Source organism: Telmatherina bonti, assembly GCF_933228915.1.
Source record: "Telmatherina bonti genome assembly, chromosome: 23".
NCBI lineage: Eukaryota > Metazoa > Chordata > Actinopteri > Atheriniformes > Telmatherinidae > Telmatherina > Telmatherina bonti.
In genome coordinates this window covers 20,234,743-20,255,163 of record NC_136632.1, presented here as the reverse complement: position 1 = coordinate 20,255,163, position 20,421 = coordinate 20,234,743, and the positions used below count along the sequence as shown (strand labels likewise).

General features: G+C 38.7%; 1 protein-coding gene across 1 annotated transcript; it reads right to left on the bottom strand.

Moving 5' to 3' along the window:
- Positions 1 to 6,653: 6,653 nt before the first annotated feature.
- On the bottom strand, positions 6,654 to 14,061 carry adm2a (adrenomedullin 2a; the record flags this gene model as incomplete). The annotated part of the gene is made up of 2 exons (XM_079263277.1): positions 6,654 to 7,065; positions 13,964 to 14,061. 2 exons carry the CDS (start codon positions 14,059 to 14,061, stop codon positions 6,654 to 6,656), a joined length of 510 nt encoding a protein of 169 aa, XP_079119403.1.
- Between the last annotated feature and the right edge of the window lie 6,360 nt (positions 14,062 to 20,421).

The following is a 20,421-nucleotide window of genomic DNA, read 5'->3' as shown; positions in this document are numbered from 1 at the left end:
AACATTATCATAGCGACCAGAGTGTGTTGCATTGTGTCGGGTAGAAACGATGTTGCTCATGTGATGTTTTGTTGTTGGTGTGACGTTACGAGGACACCGCCAATAAAGTTGCACATGATACCACAGTGGAATTACGTTCATTATTATTATTACTACAGAGGAAAATACAACAGTTTTTAATGCCGATCTTGTCATTTTATTTAGTTTTTATAAGCTTCACCTTTAGATTGGGCCGTGAAAATATTGTCAGACATTAAACCGGTCCGCGGTACAGAAAAGGTTGGGGACCACTGTCGTAGTGAACAGCTGTGAAGCTCTAATACTGTTGCTCCCAACAACATTACATAGGTTTAAACTTTTCAGCTTCCAGACTCATCCACCCAATCCCAGAACCAGATTATTTTTGTCATTTCATTCTTTATTTCAAAGTCAAGGTACGCACAGAAGATGACTGATGTCAGAATAAAAACCCAGCTCCACGACTGGAACTCTGAGCAGTAGTACCTAGGAGAAGTGCTCTAAAAATGGACCGGCTTGGACGGAAGGTGCCTTCTGGTTTTGTTGCTTCTGTTGATGGTTTTTGCCATTGACTGCATGAAAGACATAACCTTCATAATGTCACCTGGAGGTTTCTGAAAAGCTGAATGGAAGCTAATTGGGCAGTTCCCACCGTTGCCACCTTGGCAGCATAATGTGTGGTGTCTCTCCTAGAAAATACAAAAATGGGCTAAAAGGTAGAGGAGGTGGGATTGGTGTTGGGCAGTATACTGTGAACGCGAGGGTGGATGATTGATATTTATCAAACTCCAACCTTTCAGTAGCTAAGAGTTAGCCAAGCTAATCCAACCCTACATCGGGTACCTGTCAATCAAAGAAACACACCCTCAATCATGCCAAATTTTGCGATTAAATTACTTTAAAATGGATGACTTTAAAACAAAATAAAAAATTAAAACCTAACCTAAACTAAAATGTTTTTTTTAACCAGGCTGTAAACATATTTATATCTGCTTTGAAGTTGCTCTTTTTAACATGCGACTCTATGGCCATTGACTCCCACTCGGAGCCCCTAGTGGATGAGATGGGAACTGCAGTTTCTGGTACTTTTCCAATGGCTTCACTTTGAACTTCCGGAGACTGACACTTGGTTTTTGCTGTGAAATGAAAAGAGCTCAGTAGCGTTTGTGGCCCAAGTGCACATTTTAAAAGCAAGTATACTGCAACAGCTTGCTCGAGTACATCGTTACAGGTTGACAGTTTTGTCTTCATGGTGGCCAACATTTCTTGTGTGTTATTCTGTTTATAATAATATGAACTGTAATAGACTTGGGTTGGGTATTCCCAGCTTGAGTTAACTTTCAGGCAATCAACTAAATCATTACATAATTTCAGCTCCAAAAGCTCTGTGTAGCTTTCTGCAGGACTGTCCTTCATTTCCAGTGAGCATCGAGGCTTCATCAACTCAGTAAATCAAGTTTTACATTGGTGCTTAAAACAAATTATCTTAAAAAATGCTCCAAGAGCACCTAAGTATACAGATTACTTTGCACTAAACTAAAGCTACATGATCTAGTTTACTTGACCCCTTTAGATATTGTGATAGAAATTGTTCACACTGTTATAATTGTGTATATTACTTGTACATTTCTAAACATCTAAAACTGAAGAAAATAATTCTTTACACTATACAAGTAATTGCAGAAGTCTATCTCTTAGTTTTCTGACGACACTCTTTTTTTATTAGGTTTGACTGCAATTTAAAGCATTTTTATTCTACTATGGCACTAGTTGATGGAGTTTTTTGAAGTGCTTTATATCCTTACAGTGTACAAGACGTAGTGGAATTTTTAAAGGCCATAAAATGCAAATTTATGCTTTTTATGATGAAAACACTGAACCAAAACAGTTATAAATGCAGAAAAATATTGAACAGTTAAACAGGAGACTGGTTTGTGATTTAAAAGTAAGCTACATCATGAAAATGTGGGCAGATGTAGCTTGTCACCAGTTTATTTTGCACAGGAAGAATGAAAATGAAAAGATTTTCTGACTTTTTTTTGTAAAAGGACATAAGTAAGGCCAGCCCGACCCAGGTCCCAATGTCAGCAGCCCTGACATCTTCCACCAATGAGCCATGCAAGTCATTGTGGTCAGACACAAGGATCCCATTTACCACTACCACCACCTAGAACTGCTGGGAGGAAGAAACTATTAATCCTCTTACTACCACATCAAGTCCCACATACTACATCCCAAAACAAATTTACCTTTCCATTGACCTTTTTGAACAGATTTTTCCATTTGTTGCTCCAGATTATTTAAGTAAAGATGTTTTATTTCTTCTGTTTCTCTTATCTGACCACAATTATCAGATCAGTGTGTGAGAGTGTATATCATCATAGTCCCCCCATAACAAAGCCTTGCCCAACTTCTGGCCACCCAATGCATGAAAGATCTGCCACTGCTATCCAGAGTTGTGACTTTTGCAAGACCTTAATGACATGTATCACAAAAGTATAACTAATATTTAATTGTCTGTGATGTGACATTTAATGGTGTGTGTGGCCACATTTAATCACCCAGGATGAATTATTACTATGGATGGTTTTACAAACAGCACTTTGTTAGAATCAGATCCAGACCAGTGATGCGGTATGATGCGGTATGATGCGGTCGAGCAGATTTAGCTGAATAACTAAATCTTCTGCTGACACAGCAGCTTTGCATCCAAGAAAAATGCTCAAAATTAAAATTACTCCTGGTTTACTTCAGCAAACGGATCAAATGGAAAAAAAATCCTAAATAAATCCAACAGTGGCTCCTTACCCTTCAACTCCCCTCCCTCATTCAACACACATTTCCAACCAATGGCTTGTCTGCTTTTGACCAAACCCCCTCCATCAGTCATTAACTCTATACAGTCATACGACCTCTGCTGCAACACTTCATGTCCTGATTTCTTGCTGTTCCGATCAAATCATCGCATGTCCCCCATTAGACTTTTCTCCCGTAATGATTGACTTCTTTGCTTTCCGTTGCGTCAGTACAGTTCATTTGGTCAACGGGATGCGAATATAACTGGAAGCAGACATCGTTTTCTGTGGATGTTGTGGAATCATTAACACCATTAACGTATTTCTCTTCTTTCTGGATTTCTTCCTGGATAAAAGTTGAGGGGCATGCTGGTCTTTCTTTCCTCTCCTCTCCACCCCAACCAGTCCAGGCAGATGAGTTGGGTTCTCATGTTTTTTGTTTTTTTTTGCTGTTAAAAGGGAGTTTTTTCCTTTCCACTATCACCTCATGTATGCTCTGGATGGGAAATTGAATCGAAGTCAAGATTTGATGCAATCTGTTGGTTTTCTTTAATTAGTCTATACACCATGAAAGGGCTCGAACGGATGTGTCTGTAAAGTGGCCTGAGACGACATTCTTGTCGCTTCATAAATAAACCTGAATTGAAAACTAAACCTGTAGGGGAATTTTAGTATATTAGAACCTCATGTGATCATTTATGGTACAACTTTATGTGTTTAAAGTATGCATCCACACAAACACTTAAATCATACTCTCCAGTCTGTCACACTACAGTACAGTTCTTTATTTAAACGACTGAACGACATGGTTAAACAGCAACATTTAACTACAGTTAATTCTTTTCCAGACAGTTTAAAGAAGATGGAAAAGTTCAGATAAATAGTGACATATAGATATTAACATACAAAGATAACTTAAATACTTAAATACATTACTTGTCTTTAAATACTTTGGCTTTATATATATATATATATATATATATATATATATATATATATATATATATATATATATATATATATATATATGTGTGTGTATATTTAACAGGTGCACACGATGTTCATCCTGACGTCGCATGGAGTGCACGTACATCTTCAAACATTCGCAGACAATCTCAAAGGCAACATTTGCAAGATGGACCTCATCCTGCTTTCACAAGTTCATTACAATAAGTGAAATTCAAGTGGTGAGAAATTGTCAATGTGCTTGCATTAAAGTGCTTTCCTGTGATCCTAAAGGAGATCATATGACTCAAATGTAAAACCAGCAACAACAAACCTCACGATCCTTAACAGAGACATTTTCTGAATCTGCATGTCTTTGCCATAGGGAGCCTTGAAATGCTCAGGATGTTTTCTATTGGGGAGGTATTGGTGGTTGTGCTCATACAACTCCGTGTTACGCAATGTCTGACGTCACAACATACAAAACAAGAAAAAAAATAAAAAAAGACCGTGGCACAATGATCAAGAGCGCAGATCAAACACTGAAGATAAGTGTCCTGACAGGCTAGCAGCGCAAACACATGCACACATGCATTATTTGTAAAAGTATTGAATTTAACAAAAAGTAGAAAAATCCACCAGTTTTTTTTCTTTTAAGCAACTCAAAAGCTCTTTAATGATCCGTCACGAGACATCGATCAGCTCCATTACAGCAGAGAGAAAGGCATGATTCACCTCAGCAAGCCTTTGAACAGAATAGACTTACAAGCAAAGAACCGCTGATTGTTATTACTCTGTGATGCCCCGTCTCCCATGATTATTGACAAAGCAGAAACAGAAAAAGACACAAAAAAAAAAAAAAAAAGTGAAAAAAGAAGTGAAGGACAAAAATACATCACTATGTAGGTCACATACTACAAAAGTCACTCGATCGGTCAAGTATTACCAGGTATTTGGTAAGTTTAAACTAATGCTCTTTAAGAATTAAGAAACTTTTCTGTTGTGATGTTACAAGCAAAATAACACATAGTAATTATAATTAAGAAAAAAAAATCTGAATGTGACCTTATTCCTACTATGAACTCACTTACACACTACAAGTTAAAGGCACCCGATTGTGTAATTAAGGCTTGCAACTCAAGTGCAGAAGTATGCACATTTAAATTGCTTCTCTAAAATGTTTGGTTTATAGACTTTAGTTATTCTTAGTCCATCATCCGCCCACCATTTCAGAGTCGGACATAAACAGAACACAAGGAAATGTTGGGGTATGTGTGTTTTTTTGCCATTTTGTGCTCATATTTGAACATGGGCACAAGTACACCCAACATTTTGGTCACTGTGGTCTGTCATTTTAAACCCACATTGTAAAAGCGTACTACATAAGAAAAAGCTAATCTAAGGGCTAACGTGATTTTATTAGCAGATTTGACTTATTTTTACATTTGCCAACTTGTTGGCTGCACAGTTGCCTCATTTTGGCCTCCACCTGGCATGAAAAGTGACATATTGGGAAAATTTGTTTTGTTTCTAAACCACAAACCTAAACATTTTTCCTGTCACAAAGCCCTTCAGTCAAAAGAAGATAAAATAAATATCCTGCACTTAAATGCACCCAAATGACTTCTGGTCAAAAATGGTGAAATAAAAATCTAAGTGTAACCAATATTTATAAATCCATCTAATTCTCTGTAAACTTGTCGTCCTTATTTATTGGTTTTCTATTAAATGCCCAGTCTGCATGTGTGCATATTTGTGCAAGCAACATATTTAAGCATGGCAGAGTATGGAAGGTTCAAACATCTACCCCCCTCCACCAACCCCGCTGTGTCGAAACGTATAACTAAAGTGATTAGGTCAAAGTTTATTAAACTGCTGTCAGCCCAAAGTCCTGACTTGCAGGGAAAACTTATAAACCACGTGAAAAGGCTAATATTTCAGAGCCCGACAGGGGAAAACACCGTGAAGCCATGGAGCACTGATCCTTGGCTCCAAGGTTCACTTTGCCACCAACTGTGTCATCCAAGCAGCCACTGTAACACAAAACTGAAACTGATCTTCATGAGACTCCCTTTCTGTTTGCATTCCTTCCCAAAGCTCCACTGACTGACCCTCTTTTTTCCTTCTTTTCCAATGTGGACTGTATGTTATGAGGTCCAAACTCAGGATGTTCTCTGATTGTCCTGTTTGTCAGTGTTGTGGATGGTTTTGAATATAAACAACATTCCTGAAGCATAAAGTCCTTCCGAGTAATGAGTTCTCAGTCCAAATGAAACCTTGTGCACTATTCCAGGGATGTCACAACCGACACTTAGTTGCATATGAACTCACAAGCGGAGAAAAAGGGGAATGCACATCAGGGGTAAAAGGGTTCATTGGGTCATTCCTAAGGCCTTTGGGGAATACATTGGTTGTGACAAGGCTCCAGCTCACGGTGCAACTTGAAATCCGCATTAAGGGCTCAAGTGTTTGATCAATGAGCCGCAGGATAACCACTGCTGGGGATGTCAGTTGGCAGACAGGAACAGTTCCTTGGATGATGCTGAAGACAAGACTTAAGTTATCCATTAATGGGATTAACGTGTCAGTCCAAGGCCTCTTGGTTTCCTTTGGGCCCTAAGCAGGGAGAATCAAGAAGACATCAACGTCTTTCAGAAGGCAAATGGTCTCAGGATGGTGGAGAGTTCTCATTTGAGGGTTAAAAGTGAATTTGGTCCATCAGGAACTTGAATGATACAAACGCTAGAGGCAGCAGCCATTTGAAATGAGTAAAACTGAAGTTGTGGGCCACGTCAATCTTAAATGCCATGACTACAAGTGATACATTAACAGATAAATAAATAGAAATATAAATTTAGAAAGACTTGCTGTGGGTTTTCTAAGCTGTTGGGTAACTCATCCATAACTATGTGGACTCTTAGGGTTGATGGGGGATGAGTCTTCCCGACCCCTCTGGCCAATGAGCTGATACAGACGATGGCTGAGGTTCTGGACTTGACAGGTTCCCAGAACACAACCTACTCTCATCAGCTGGGCATGGTGAGGGTGGTGATGCCCGCCTCGTGAGTGTGCGTGACGACGAGCTCTGATCGCTCCCCGCTTGATCTGCGAAGACTCAGCTGGCTGTGCCCACGCCAGGCCAGGAGAGACAGTTCTCACTCCTGATACTGGTAGGTGTCTCAGGAAACCAGGCAACCATTTAGGGGTTCTGCTGGGTGCTGAAGACGTGGCGACGCTGTTGGTCTGGCTTGCAGAAGCAAAAGAGACATCCTCCTTCTGGTTGACAAGTTTGTCAAGGAGATCCAGACTGAGGAGAGAAGAGAAATCTGGTGAGATTATTCAGTCAATAAAAAGCACATGAAAAAGAAGATGGCAGGTACGTTGCAGGTATCCCCCAAACTACTGGTGCTCATGGAAGGGTTTGCATAAGCATGGAGAAAAGACTGAATCCAAAAAATGGAGAAAATCCAGATCCAGGCACTCAAAGTGGATTGAATAAAAAGCCTTGATTAAAAATGGGCAAGAATCATAAACATACACCAACGCGTATCGGCTTATGCCTTTCTCAGGGTGCGTAAGGAAGGCATAAGCCGATACGCGTTGGTGTATTTTTTATTCTTGCCCATTTTTAATAAAGGCTTTTTATTCAATCCACTTTGAGTGCCTGGACCTGGATTTTCTCCATTTTTTGGATTCAGTCCTTTCCCCATGCAATAGAAAGCACATATTTGACCACTGAAGTTAGGTGGTTGGTGTAAAGTGTCTAGAAAAGAGAAAAAGTCTGAGTAAAGGTAAAATGAGCAGAAACTATCATCACAAAAAAAAAAAAAAAAAGAAGCGGGGACAAAAAGAGACAATCCAAGCAATATTTGTTGCAGTATCTATAAAAATGGTGGACTAGCCATACTTGGGCTAAAATAGCTAACGCTGCTGCATGCAAATATTTGAGAAAGATTGAATGAGTTAAAAAAAAAAGAAAAAAAAAAAAAGGTTAAAAGCCTTTAAAGTCTTTTGTTGAAGCATACACACAATGACCACTTAGCCATGAGCACGGTGACATTATGTACTGCATCGTCACCGTGCTCGTGGTTTAGCTCAGGACATAAAAGTCAATGGGGGTTTTTTTGTTGCCTGGAACAGCACATGCTCTGAGTCTGCTCCAATCATTGCATTAGGGTTATATGTTCACGGCCCGTGTTTAAAAAAGCCAGCTGGTTTTCAGCAAACAGTAGCTAGGGAGATCAAACCAGCAATTTCTCTGATCTGCGGATGGACTCCAGAGGAAAAACAGCAAATTCTGTGATGTTTTTCCACAAATCAGTGGAGCAAAATATTTTCCACCTCATTTTGAGATGTCGACTTTGAGTGAAACAGTTCATCCAAACGAAAAAATTGCTTTGCTTTCTGTCTGCTATAATGATGCCAAGTTTACCAAATTATCTGCTAAGATGGACACGGTGAGCATCGTAGCAGACCGGCGTTCAGCAAACAGTAGCAACTGACTCACCATCTGTTCGTTGTTTGGAAAAGACAGTTTCAACAACTTGACCCTGCAGCTCTTTACTTAACGGTTAGTGCTGTTTGCATTTGTACAGCCCAGTTTGAATCAAGTCCCCAGAGTCTTAATAGCACATAAAAGGTTGTGCGTTGTACTTGAGCAGAGTGTGCTTTGTTTCGGATCGGGTTTCCTGGGTGATCTAAAGGTACAAACTGCTCCAAAAAGGACAAAGTGTGAAACTGTGACAGGGGAAAGTGACGAGGTACTGCTCTTGCTAAGCTGTGAATCTTTTTATATTTAAGGTGTTTTGAATGGTGAGAATTTGTGGGTAGCTTTTAGCTTCACGATTCTGACTGCCTACTTTCAAATGTTTGTAAAACCCTGAGTATTCATAAAAAATTTGATACTGCTCCATTAAAAAAAAGAAATAATGGTGCGCCAGGGAACCAGGGGATGAATGGGCACAGAATGCTAAAGGGTTTTGCTTTTATAAGTGTTTAAACACCCCATCTAGGCAAATACAGCTACCATGTTTGATTTTCTACTCATAGGGAGAAATCTTTCAACAGGTCTGCTTCTCCATGTTTTGGGAAGCAGACGCCACAGTCTGTGCAAAAAGTCTGTCTGTAAAATGCTGACTTGCGTTATTTCACCTTGAGCTCTCTGACTTTTCTCGTGCTGAGAGGTTGAGACGCGGTGAGACATGGCAGCAGATGGTTTGTGACGTGGTAGGTTTGGGATTTGGGGATTCCACTCAGAAATGTGAAGGCTTTGATCTGTTCCAAGCAGTTTAGCAGCTGGCAGATATGGAAACCTGCAGAGGACCAGCTGTCCAACAGCAGCATTTGCTGAGTAAATAGTTGTGACTCCGTGCCACAGACAGAGAAAAACACTATTTTCATGTTTGTCTGAGTGTGTCATGGTGCCACATCACCAAGTTACATCCACCTAGTTTCCTGGAAACCAGTACTTTTCTGCTAACTGTGCACTAAACTGCGTAATTATTGTTGTTGTATGTAAGACTAGTCAGAAAATTATTTAATACAGTTCAGTCAATGGAAAACTGTACAATTATATCAGTATAATTATTGCTGCATCTTACTATTCTAGGGAGGATATAACGTTGGTGATCATTTATGTGATTTATATCCTGACTCCACAACTGTAATCTGCGACATTTTTGATTCCATCTTCTTAGTTTTTGGATCCAGGACATCAAAAGTTTACATTAAGATTCTAAATAAGTGAATCCTGTCTGAAGAGGAATGACTTTGAACTGGGGGTGGGAAAATTGTACCGAAAAATCGAAAATCTGGATTTTTTTTTTTTATTCACAATTTGCTTAAAAAAAAATCGATTTTTTTGTTGAAAAAAAACTTTTTTTTTCCCCCTAACTAAACAAAAATTTTATAATGGATTATTTTTGTCATTTTTATTGATCTTTTAACCTGTCTTCTTGGGCATTATAGCAGCAGAATGATGGTCTGGCTAATGTGTTGTTTTTTTCTCATTGAAATCAAGACAAATGACGAGAAGAAAAAAAAGTTTTACACATTTATTTTGTTTTTAATCTACAAAAATCAGCAATATCGAAGAATTGTGAGAATTACAATTTAAATTGAATCGGCACCCAAAACACCAAAATCGAATTGGGACAAAAGCTTACCGTCACAGCCATACTTTGAACTCAACCTTAATGAGCTGTGAGTTTCAAAGATCTTTAATGAAAATATGATGTAGTGTCAGAAAATTTTAATACTTTTTCAAGAAAATTTGATCATTGCTTGGTTAACAATATCATCTGAGCATATTGGACTAAAAAACATGACTGATAAGAAAGTCTTCTTTGTTCTTGATCAGATCTATACAAGCAGCAGCACTGAGCTCCAAACTAAAGACCCCCACATTCAAATCCTCACATCTTAAAAGTCTTAAAACGGCACAAATGATCACCTTATTTGAAGTCTAAAATGGCGGAGATTTGGACATAAATGCAGAATGGAGAGGCAAGAGGCAGGGGAAATGCAGTGAATCGTCTTTTAATTAACTGAAGAGACAACGGAAAAGAGCTACAAACAATGAAGCGGCAAATGAAAACTCAATCCAGCTGGAATATACGCGCAGAAAACAAGACACAGCTGGACTGATTGGCTTGTTGGGGGCTTTACTAAATCTTACACCTCGCTGAAGATGGCATCTGGGGATTTTGTAGTTCAGTAAAAGACAGGAACAGTCCTTTAGAGCCTTGTTTGGTTTTCTTCTATTTCATTGCATTTCAGCTGTCAGGGTGCAGAATCAAAGCTTGAGTCGACCACTTTTGATGACGTGTTAAAGCTAAAATACTCTCGCTGCAAAGATCGACCCAAAAATCAAAACCAAAACCCATCAGAGGGTACAATTTACACACATATAAAAAGCCACGTATAAAAGCTGGGTGCTAATCATAAGCTCTTCCTGATCTTTTTAATGTGTGTTCAGAGGCACCTTGCCCGAGTACCACACTGCTAATATTACCAAATAAGCTAGAACTCACCAAAGGTGGCCTTAATCAGCAGCACATTAAACTCTAATCTCCCACACGGGAACAGTTAGCGAATTGTTGTCTGCGAAAAGCAGGACAAAAATAAACAGCGATTTATTTTACATAAAGCATTGATGCTGCAGGATCGGGGGCAGTTTTGCTTTCGTAACCACAAGCGTCCTTCTTCAGACAGTGAATGACACAGATAAACAAGTAGAAGACTATACAGCATGTCTGCTCTCTCACCACATGATTGCAACACAAGAAGGCAAAACTGGCAACCGCAGCACCAAACTGTCGGTGTCCTTTGCCTTAGATGCCACTCTTTGTTTTCTTAACGCTTTCCGGTTGGCACTCCCACCTTAATCTGCTCCTCCTATATGCATATGCAACATGCACGTACATTCATGCCTCCACAAACAGCTAGGCTTTCTGTGCAGAGTGGAAACCTGCCCTTTATGGACGCAAAGGTTGGAATTCAGGTCTTAGAAATTAATCCACAGTGGAATTCTCTGCTTGGTCACAGCTTTCACCCTCCACAACTTCAGCTTCTACCAGCTCTTTGAGCCAAATGAGTGCTTAAATCATACAATGATGTCTAAGAACCATTTAGAGCATTTTGAGATAAAATGGGGTTTTCATCATTCTACATGTAAAAGAAGAAGGTTTTCTTTTAATGTGCGACTGATATTGTTCTTTCAATAATGTATAGAGATGCTGAGCCTACAGGATGGCCGAGAAGAAAACTGCATGCACAGATTCTCTTTGACAACATCACCATCACGGGGAAATAATGTGTTGGAAGTCCGATCTCCATTCGGCTCAAAAATCAAGGGTGGCTTGATGATTTAATGGAGAAAAACACGACTTAACAAGGCTCTCCAAATGTTCAAACACACCCATAAAAAACACAGGTTTGTCATGTAATTTACCCCGATCCAAACGGCCAAGTATACCAAAAGCCTGTCTGCAAATCAGCTTTGAATATCCTGTAATCTGTGTTGCAGGGCAACCTCAATGCCACAGACACATTTAACTGACTTGCTGGCGGACCATGAATATTTTCCCCTTGTGCTAAAAAGAAATTGTGTGTTATGTAAAGGAAGACAATGAAGGGTATGTGAATGTGGTCTGAAAAGCATGCAATTTCTCCTTGTTTGGAAAGCGGCTGTTCGACATTGTAACCAGCATCTTTATAGGGTTTTCACCATATCCTTATCAGGACAAGAGACAACATGGACACAAAGACAGAACAGGGAAGGAATGACAAACATTTGAGCTTATACACACTCTGCTTCGTCATGTCTGTTATTATGTTGCTGTCAACGTGTGATGGTAACAGAACATGAAGTGCTTGGTGAGGCTGATAGAAGAGGGAGAATTTAGTATCTTAATAAACATTAGATGGGACGTTTAGGAGAGACGTGAATATGGACGCTGCAGCTGAGAGATTCAGGCTCCTTACATTTTCCATGGAGACGTGAATGACGGGGGCTTGTAATGCGAGGCAGGTGTAGGTTTCATGTTTAGGTGTTCAGATTTTAAGGCTTTTGAAAACATTATGATAGTCATTAAGAATCCAGAGGCAAGAATATCAAACATTTGCCTTCTATCAGTTGCAGATTTAGTTAAAGTGGGCTTCTGGTTCAGATGAAGCACAGGACCTTTGCTCTACTCTATAACTTCTTCTGTGTTTGACAACTTTATCTTCCCTCCAACAGATTTGTGATATTTCCTACTAGAAGAATCAGCTGCTACATCACAGTCGGTTTGCTTCTACAGGTAACGAGGAGGGAATGTATAGAAAGGCAGGGCTGTTAGAAAATGTGTTTTTTTTCTGTAATTTATAGCCATAACTCTGTCAGCTGTTCATCCAGGGGTTGTGGATCCAAGAATCCACCAGAAGAGGGCATCCTTTGCACTAATTCGTCCAACAATGATCCACGTAGCTTATGTTTACACACCGCAGACTTACACATGGATTGCATGGAGGCAGACTATTGGACTGTTACTAATTACACAGGCTGTTGTGGTGTTGCTTAATATCTTATTGTAGGGCTTTGTGACTAATAACGCCACTAAAAAGGGTGGAAAATTACAGGTGCCATTCATTGCCTAACAAGATAGTCCAATATAATGTTTCCTGCTGGTCTGTTTCCTAGACACAAACTGGTTTTCCCACCTTGGAAATTAAATATACCACACATAATCACATGGTGGTCAAACCAAAGGAAACTTCTAATGAATGGCTACTCCTGCTGTGATTGTTGGGATTGAAAAGCAGAGGGATGAAAGAGAAAAAGAGAGTGCAATGTTAGGGGGTTGGGAAAGTATAAAGATTTAGAGCTACTTGGCCTTTTCACAGCTAAGTTTGAATTTAGGTCAGATTTCTCTGCTATGAATTTAGAATACTCTGCAAATACAAGGAGAGATAGCCTTCATAAGAGATTTAAAAAAAATAAATAAATAAGAGAAAAAGGTCACGGTGAACTTGATTACAGATTACAGACAATATATCCAACCATTTTCATAAGCTTTTGCAAAAAAAAAAAAAAAAATGCTTTTGCTTGTTTGCTTCTTTTCCCACGTGTACTTTAAATGCCAATAACTCTTCAATTGAACTTTGCTCCAAACATTAGAGAAAAAGAAACTTTCATTCTTGTTCGAATGGCCAGTCTTTGACCTTGCAGGGCTTATTATCTACTATCTGCACGACATAACAACAAAGAATCTGCAAACACGGTGCCTCATGTGACTCTGCAAAGGCGTAATGGATGAGTCAGCCTGCCAGCTTGGCACAAGTTGCCCCAATGTAAGCTGAACAAATGTACATTTTTAATCAAGGACAAACCAAATAATTAAGAAAATCAATCAAGTGTTAAAATCATTATCTGACAAAGCGAACAAGATGACTCAATATTAATTAATGCAATTAAAAATAAATATTAAAAAGAAGCAAAATGACGCATGTGACATACTCATAATTAAAACATAATAATAAATGTATAATTTAGATTAAAGTGGAGAAATGCAGCCTACTTGCGACGTTTCCACTAGACAGGTGCGATTGTGATTTTTTTTTTTTTATATATCAGCCAATCAGAAGCGTTTAATATTGTAGTTACTACAAGCGCGCGGGGGAGTTGTAAAAGTAATAAAAAAAAAAAAAAAAAACAGTGTTCCTACCTGCTTCTGTCGGGACGCTCCCCAGCCGGCAAAGCCAACAGCTGCTGGAGGGAGACCAGGCTGATGCAACACACAGTAAACGGCAGAAGGGACCGCATCTCCGGGCCAACTTCAGCTTTTACGCCCTCTCTGGGAGAAGGAGGGGGCGAGCTCGCACACTGCCCACTTTCACCCCCAGGAACGGAGGGGAAAGGTGATAAATAACAAGAAATAAAAGGAATTTGATGATAGGTTGAGATATCCAAGCTTTGCAGTTGAGACTGAAACAAAAAAAAAAAGGGGGGGGGGGGGAGTTGCAAATTGTTAAATTTGTTTTCAGTTTTGCTAATTAAGTTTAAAAAAAAAAAAAAGCTATCTATCTATCTATCTATATATATATATATATATATATATATATATATATATATATATATATATATATAGTTAAATATAAGTTCAATGGTTAAATATCAGCTTATGAAGTTTAATACAGCAGATGATGTGCTCACATTCTGCTGGAAATAGCATTAATTATTTTATTTAACTTTAATCTTTCAAGGAAAAAATATTCCAATTTTCTGCACAGGCTGCGAAAATACATGTAAAAATAATGCTCATTATTTAGGTTTGTCTCACCTTTGTTGGTTTCCCGTGAGTGGAATCAGTCAAAGGGTTTTTGTTTCTCATGAATCCAACCCTGTTGGTCAAGATCAAGTTCCAGTGTGAAACTGCACGTAGGGTGACATAGTGATTTAAATAGGGAGTGGGCGGGGCTCATTCCTGAAGCGAATCAATGACAAATGACCATAATTAGTCTGTGTGTACATGTTAGATATTTAAGAAAAAGTTTCTGAAACTACTCTAATGAAAAAGCCCCTTGATATTTCCAGTGAACTTTGCAAAAAAAATGTAATAAGTTAATATAATACAGCAGCATCACAGCTACTATCACAATCCACCATGCACATACTGAGGGGAAAAAAACCCAAGTTTTCAAGAAATTCTTCAGCAGCCATACCCTCTTCTTATCTCTTATCATTCCCCTCAGCCAAGTGTGTAAAACAGATAAAGGAAATGCAGGATTCTTCCACTTGTTTTGCTTTTACAGTCCAGTTATATGCATCATTGATAAATGTCATCAAAAACATCTGCTTGTTATATTTAATTGCTTTTAGGATCTTTTTATTTACTTAGTAGTTCCTGGTGTAGTTTTTGTATGACTCAGCAGATGTTGCAAAAAAAAAAAAAAAATTGTAAAAGGATGCTTTGCATGGCTCATCATAGCACCGTCACTTTTAGTTGTGTTTCTAAGCCTATTAAAACAGGTAGCGTAGCAGTTATTCTCCAAGCCCAAACATGTATCATGACTCAGATCTGCATGTCTTTTAACTTCCTCTTTAAGGATTTTCTGTATACTGTCCAAGTTCTCACACCTACCTGATGCCACATGCTTTGCAGTTACGCAACATTCATATAGTATAGTAGTGGAAAGAAGATGCATATCCATGTAGAAAAGCAAGCAAAACAAAGGCTCCACAAGGACGTACAGTTTTGTTTTGTCCCCTTGCTGATGCAAAAAGCATCTCAGGCTCTTAAGTTTATCCATCTAAGTAAACATCAATCTGCTTGTGAAAGCTACAAACAGACACAGGAGACGTAAAAGGACAGTTCAGTTGAGGTTTCTGTTTTTTGGATTAATCACTTCTCTGAATTCTACTGTTTTAGCAGAAAACTAAACAAGCTGTTAATGACTATCAAGAACTTTGCTTTTCCTTTGCGTAAAGTAACACAAGCTTAGCAAAGCATGCGCCTGCTCTGCAGAGTGCGAACATAACACAACCTGATGGGGACATTTGCCAACTTTTCTCTGGTTCTGATCGATGCACAAAGCCATCTGCAGGTAACACCCTAATCCAAGACTGGAAGGAAGCTTCTAGTTGAGGTCTGGCACCAACTCATCAGCTAATTTGTGTGGTATAATGATTAAAAAACTTGATCCGGTCATAAGACCATGGCTCTGACCTCTGACCCTTACTAAATCCTTTAAACTGCATCTTCCATGTTTGCTCTGCTCTAACCTTCACCCAGGGTCTGAACTAGTACCTATTGATTAGTGATGACACATGAGAGAATTTCCCAACGCACTTAGCCGATAGTAACTCATTTATCAGTCAGACTGGGCTGAGAAAACAGGTCGGTTTTGCTGATTTTAGCTCATTTATGTAAGAGTTCCCTGGCACGCGATGGCAGCGAGAGTCGGTACCCACTGAGCTCTGAACACAGGCTTCCCGGCTGGTTTGATCTCTCAGTCATGCCCTGCCTTTACTTTTGTTTTAGGCAGCAATTAGCAAACATGAGAGAGTTTTGTGTGATGCTGGAAAGAATGGCAAAGGAACCTCTTTCTGTTGCTTCTGTCTGTTCGTCTAAAAAAGGGAAAGTTGGGGAGATTTGGTCAAACGATCAAAGAGAGCTTTGCTTGATGTTGCCGTTCTCTCTGTCGAGTGTTTGACTGTATGAGTCCTCAAATGGCTGACACTGGTACACAGTCTGCTTTATAGAGGCTGGGTGAACAGGGCAAATAAGCCTGGCTCATTAAGCGTGATGAAGGAAAACACTGACCAGAGAGAAGCAAACATCCAGTAAATCAGGAGGCTTTCTGCCTTTCCACAGCATATGCTGTTTGTTTCAGTTCGTGATTGTTTTTCTTCTGTAGAAGTGGAATCACACCTCAGTCAGCGGACCTGCCAGCATGCAGGTACTAAGCTGGAAAGTCATCATTACTTCATTAGAAAAGGGAGTGACTGAATATGAACATACTTGTGTAGCACTAGTTTCTTATTAATAGCAAAAAAAAAAAAAAAAAAAAACGCAACTCACTTCAATAAATATAAAGAAAATTAGAATATTACATAAATAATATATATTAAATATTGGAAATACTTTCTATTAAATCACCAGCTAGATTGTGTAGTGGTCAGATGTTTATTTTATTTTATTTTATTTTATGTCATGTCATTTCATTTTATGTCATTTCATTTTATTATTATTTTTTTTATTTTATTTATATTGATAAAAAAAACTATGAAAGAATATTTTCTGTTTAAATTGTTTATATTATTTTTCACTTTATTTCATTTTTATTTCCATAAATATAAATCATAAAATTTGATTCATGAAAGGAACATATTTTTGGAGCATGGCATGCCTAAAAAAAATCCAACTAAGACAAAATGCATTTTATTGAAGCAAATGATGCTTTTTGTCCTCTTAGAGTATTTTTCATCCAACAGAATGATTAAAAGTACATCTGATCCAAGTGAAATTCTCCTGAATTAAAACATCCTGCAGAGAAGCAGCATATTTCTTCTCAAAGTAAAACATATCACCTTTACTTTTACATTTTTTCCTGCGCATCAACATCAACAAAGATGCTGCAACTGAAACGTCATTGAAACCAGTGGTGTTGTAAAGGAGAGAAACAGAGAACAGGTAAAAACTAAAGACAGTTTACGTTACATTTTCACAGCTATAACCAGTTCTTCAAGTTTTGGTTCTTCTAAATAGCACGTGTTGTAATTTCTGATGCAATGTAGGTGTATGTGAAACGATTCATGAACAGATGCTCGATGATGAAGTGTCTTGATTCCCACATGAGATTAAAGGTGAAAAAAACAGCTAAGTGTCTGAGCTGGGGGGACTTTATAAACAAACACACAACAACTGCAGCTGTAAGGACTTGGGAGGACATCAAGTTTCTCCTGCTTTTAGAGAAAAACAAAAAATAACCATGTCCTTCTTGTAGCACCCAGTCTGCTCAGAAAGAACATTTCATGAGTTCATCTTTTGCTCTTTAAAAAAATAAAACTGCATGACATCATTTAAGCAAAATTTTCTTCCTTTTGACCCCTTAGGAAACCCCTCCTTCTACTTCCTCCTTCCTGCTTGCACCCACAGTGACACAGGCAGAGATAAGTCATCATGCTGCTGTGATATCTGCATTAATATTACTGCTTCTTTGTCTTCTGGCTATTCTGAAATGAATGAAATCCAGTTTTTTCCTCCCACAGATTCAGCTTTATTCCATCAGGAGCCAGTCTGCAGTAGTCTAATGCTTGCTGCCCCCTAGTGAACCTCATGTTACACTAGCGGAAGAATCAAGTTCTTCCCATGAAGACCAGTTGAGAAAAAAAAGAAAATAAAAACAAATATGATTTCTCAGTATATTTAAACAGCCAATACAAGCCCAATGTTGAGAAATGTTGTGGATTTTTAAGGTTATTGATGCACAAGTTACCATTAAATCCTTGTGAAGAAGGATTTTTTTCCCACTGACATGCAGTTTGCGTCAACTTCAGTAAATATTATTTGCATTGTTTGTTTGAGATAGTGTACAACTGGGTCGGTTTGAAGCCTTTCAGTCCAGTTTGTTTGGGATGGCTGCCCACCAACGCTGTCGTTGTGTGTGTGTGTGTGTGTGTGGGAGGAGGCGAATAGGACAGCGCTGTGGACAAATGAGGGATTGGATTTCATTGTGGGAAAGATGAGAGGGACCGATGCCCAGTAACAACAATGGAGACTGCATGTATGAGGCAACACTTTGAGAGGGGGGGGAAAAAAAAAGAGAAGATTTTCCTTTCCCTAAACAAATGCCCAACTGTGTTATGATGGAGCTCCAACCTCACTCTCATGCTGCAATTTCGGGATAAAGTGGGACAACATGCACAAGCCTGGGTTTTCTCTGAACATTAGCCTGAGTCAGGGCAGGGCAACTCCGGTCCTCTAGGGCTGCAATCCTGCAAGTATTCTCTGCTGCAAGATACCTGACACAAATCAATGGGTAAATAGCAGACTGGTGCAGAGTTGAATGTCAAGCTCTGCACCAGTCTGCTAATTAAGTCTGATGTGTGTCAAGTGTGTTGCAGCAGAGAAACTCCAAACATTTGCAGGACTGCGACCTTCGAGGACCGGAGTTGCCCGCCCTTACATTGGTAATGGTCATGTTTGAACAGGTGAGTTGTGACAGAACAAACATACAAGCAAATTACCTAATTGTAATAGGATTTATCTGTGTCATCTCCTCGGGCATGTTGACCAAACTCACATCAAGAGGTGTAGAAAGTAGAAGTAGAAAGTAGAAGTCCTGTCCAGCAGCTCTTTCCAACCTGTCAGTAAAGCAGCTCAGCTCCACTGCAGGTAGACAAGCCTGTTAGTGAAAACACCTGTTCTAAATGCATTAGATCAGAGGTGTCCAGCTCCGGTCCTCGAGGGCCAGAATCCTGCAGGTTTTCTATGTATCCCTGCTCAGACACACCTGATTCAAATTAATTAGTAGTAGAGCTTAATCAGTTGTGCACGTCATTGGCTGTTTGATCCATTTGTGGAATCTAGGTGAGTTGGAACAGGAATACATGGGAAACCTGCAGGACAGCGGCCCTCGAGAACCGACTTTGGACACCCCTGCATTAGATCCAAACACATGGCAGGACTTCTACTTTATCTTCACTTCTACTTCTACTTTATACACTTCTGCTCATGTCAAGCATGTGCTCCAAAGTTAGCAGCAGGTTAGGTTTAGTTTCATTCTTTCTGTGAGGTGATGTGTCTGGAAGGCTTTCTCCATTCATTTAGTTAAACATCAGACTTTCAATAAGAGACACAATCAAGTTTATTTAATATCTGACAAACGTGAATAAATAAATAAAGAATGCATTTTTATTTATTAGTGATTTTTTAACAGATGGGAAAATGGCATTTTCACACCTACAAGGCAAATATAAATATTTTTTCATGATTTTTGTGGGAAAATATTTGATTAAAAAAAAAAGGTTATAACTGATCAACAGTGTTGTCATGTCAGCATTAAAAGTGTGGTTTTTTTTTGTGGGATTAAATGTACAGCAGAAAACAGATCATCAGGGGTTTTTACAAGTTTTGTTTATGAGATCCTTTACTTTCACCTCAATGTGAATTAAACTGTAGGATATTTTATTTGAGTCAAATAAGATGTTTGTATGTACTTTTTTCAGTGCTACTGTAAAATAAATATGTCCATAATTCTCACCATTGAGCAATATTTAAGTTAGAGATTACTAGTTGTAAACTTTCACTTTATCTTCACAGAATGAACTCATGATATTTAATCTTCATGTTTTTAAGAACCATCTATTTTTGCATTTGTGTCCCTGTAGCACATGAACAAAAAAACTTAAATAAAAGAAAAAGCAAGAACAGAAAATATTTGACCACTTTGTAATGTTATCTCCTTCTCAATAACACACAGAAGTCATTCTGTCACTGAAAAACTGAGTCATTTTGTCCCATTTTTCCACCAAACATGCTTTAAGTTGCACTGCTTGTCTTTATTAAAAACACATCAGGGCTGTGTTAAATAGTGTGTCCAAAAATAAATGTAAAAATAAAAAAGGTTAAAAGTAGGCAGAATCAGCCGTCCATGAATTTATTTTTCCTAAAAATCCACA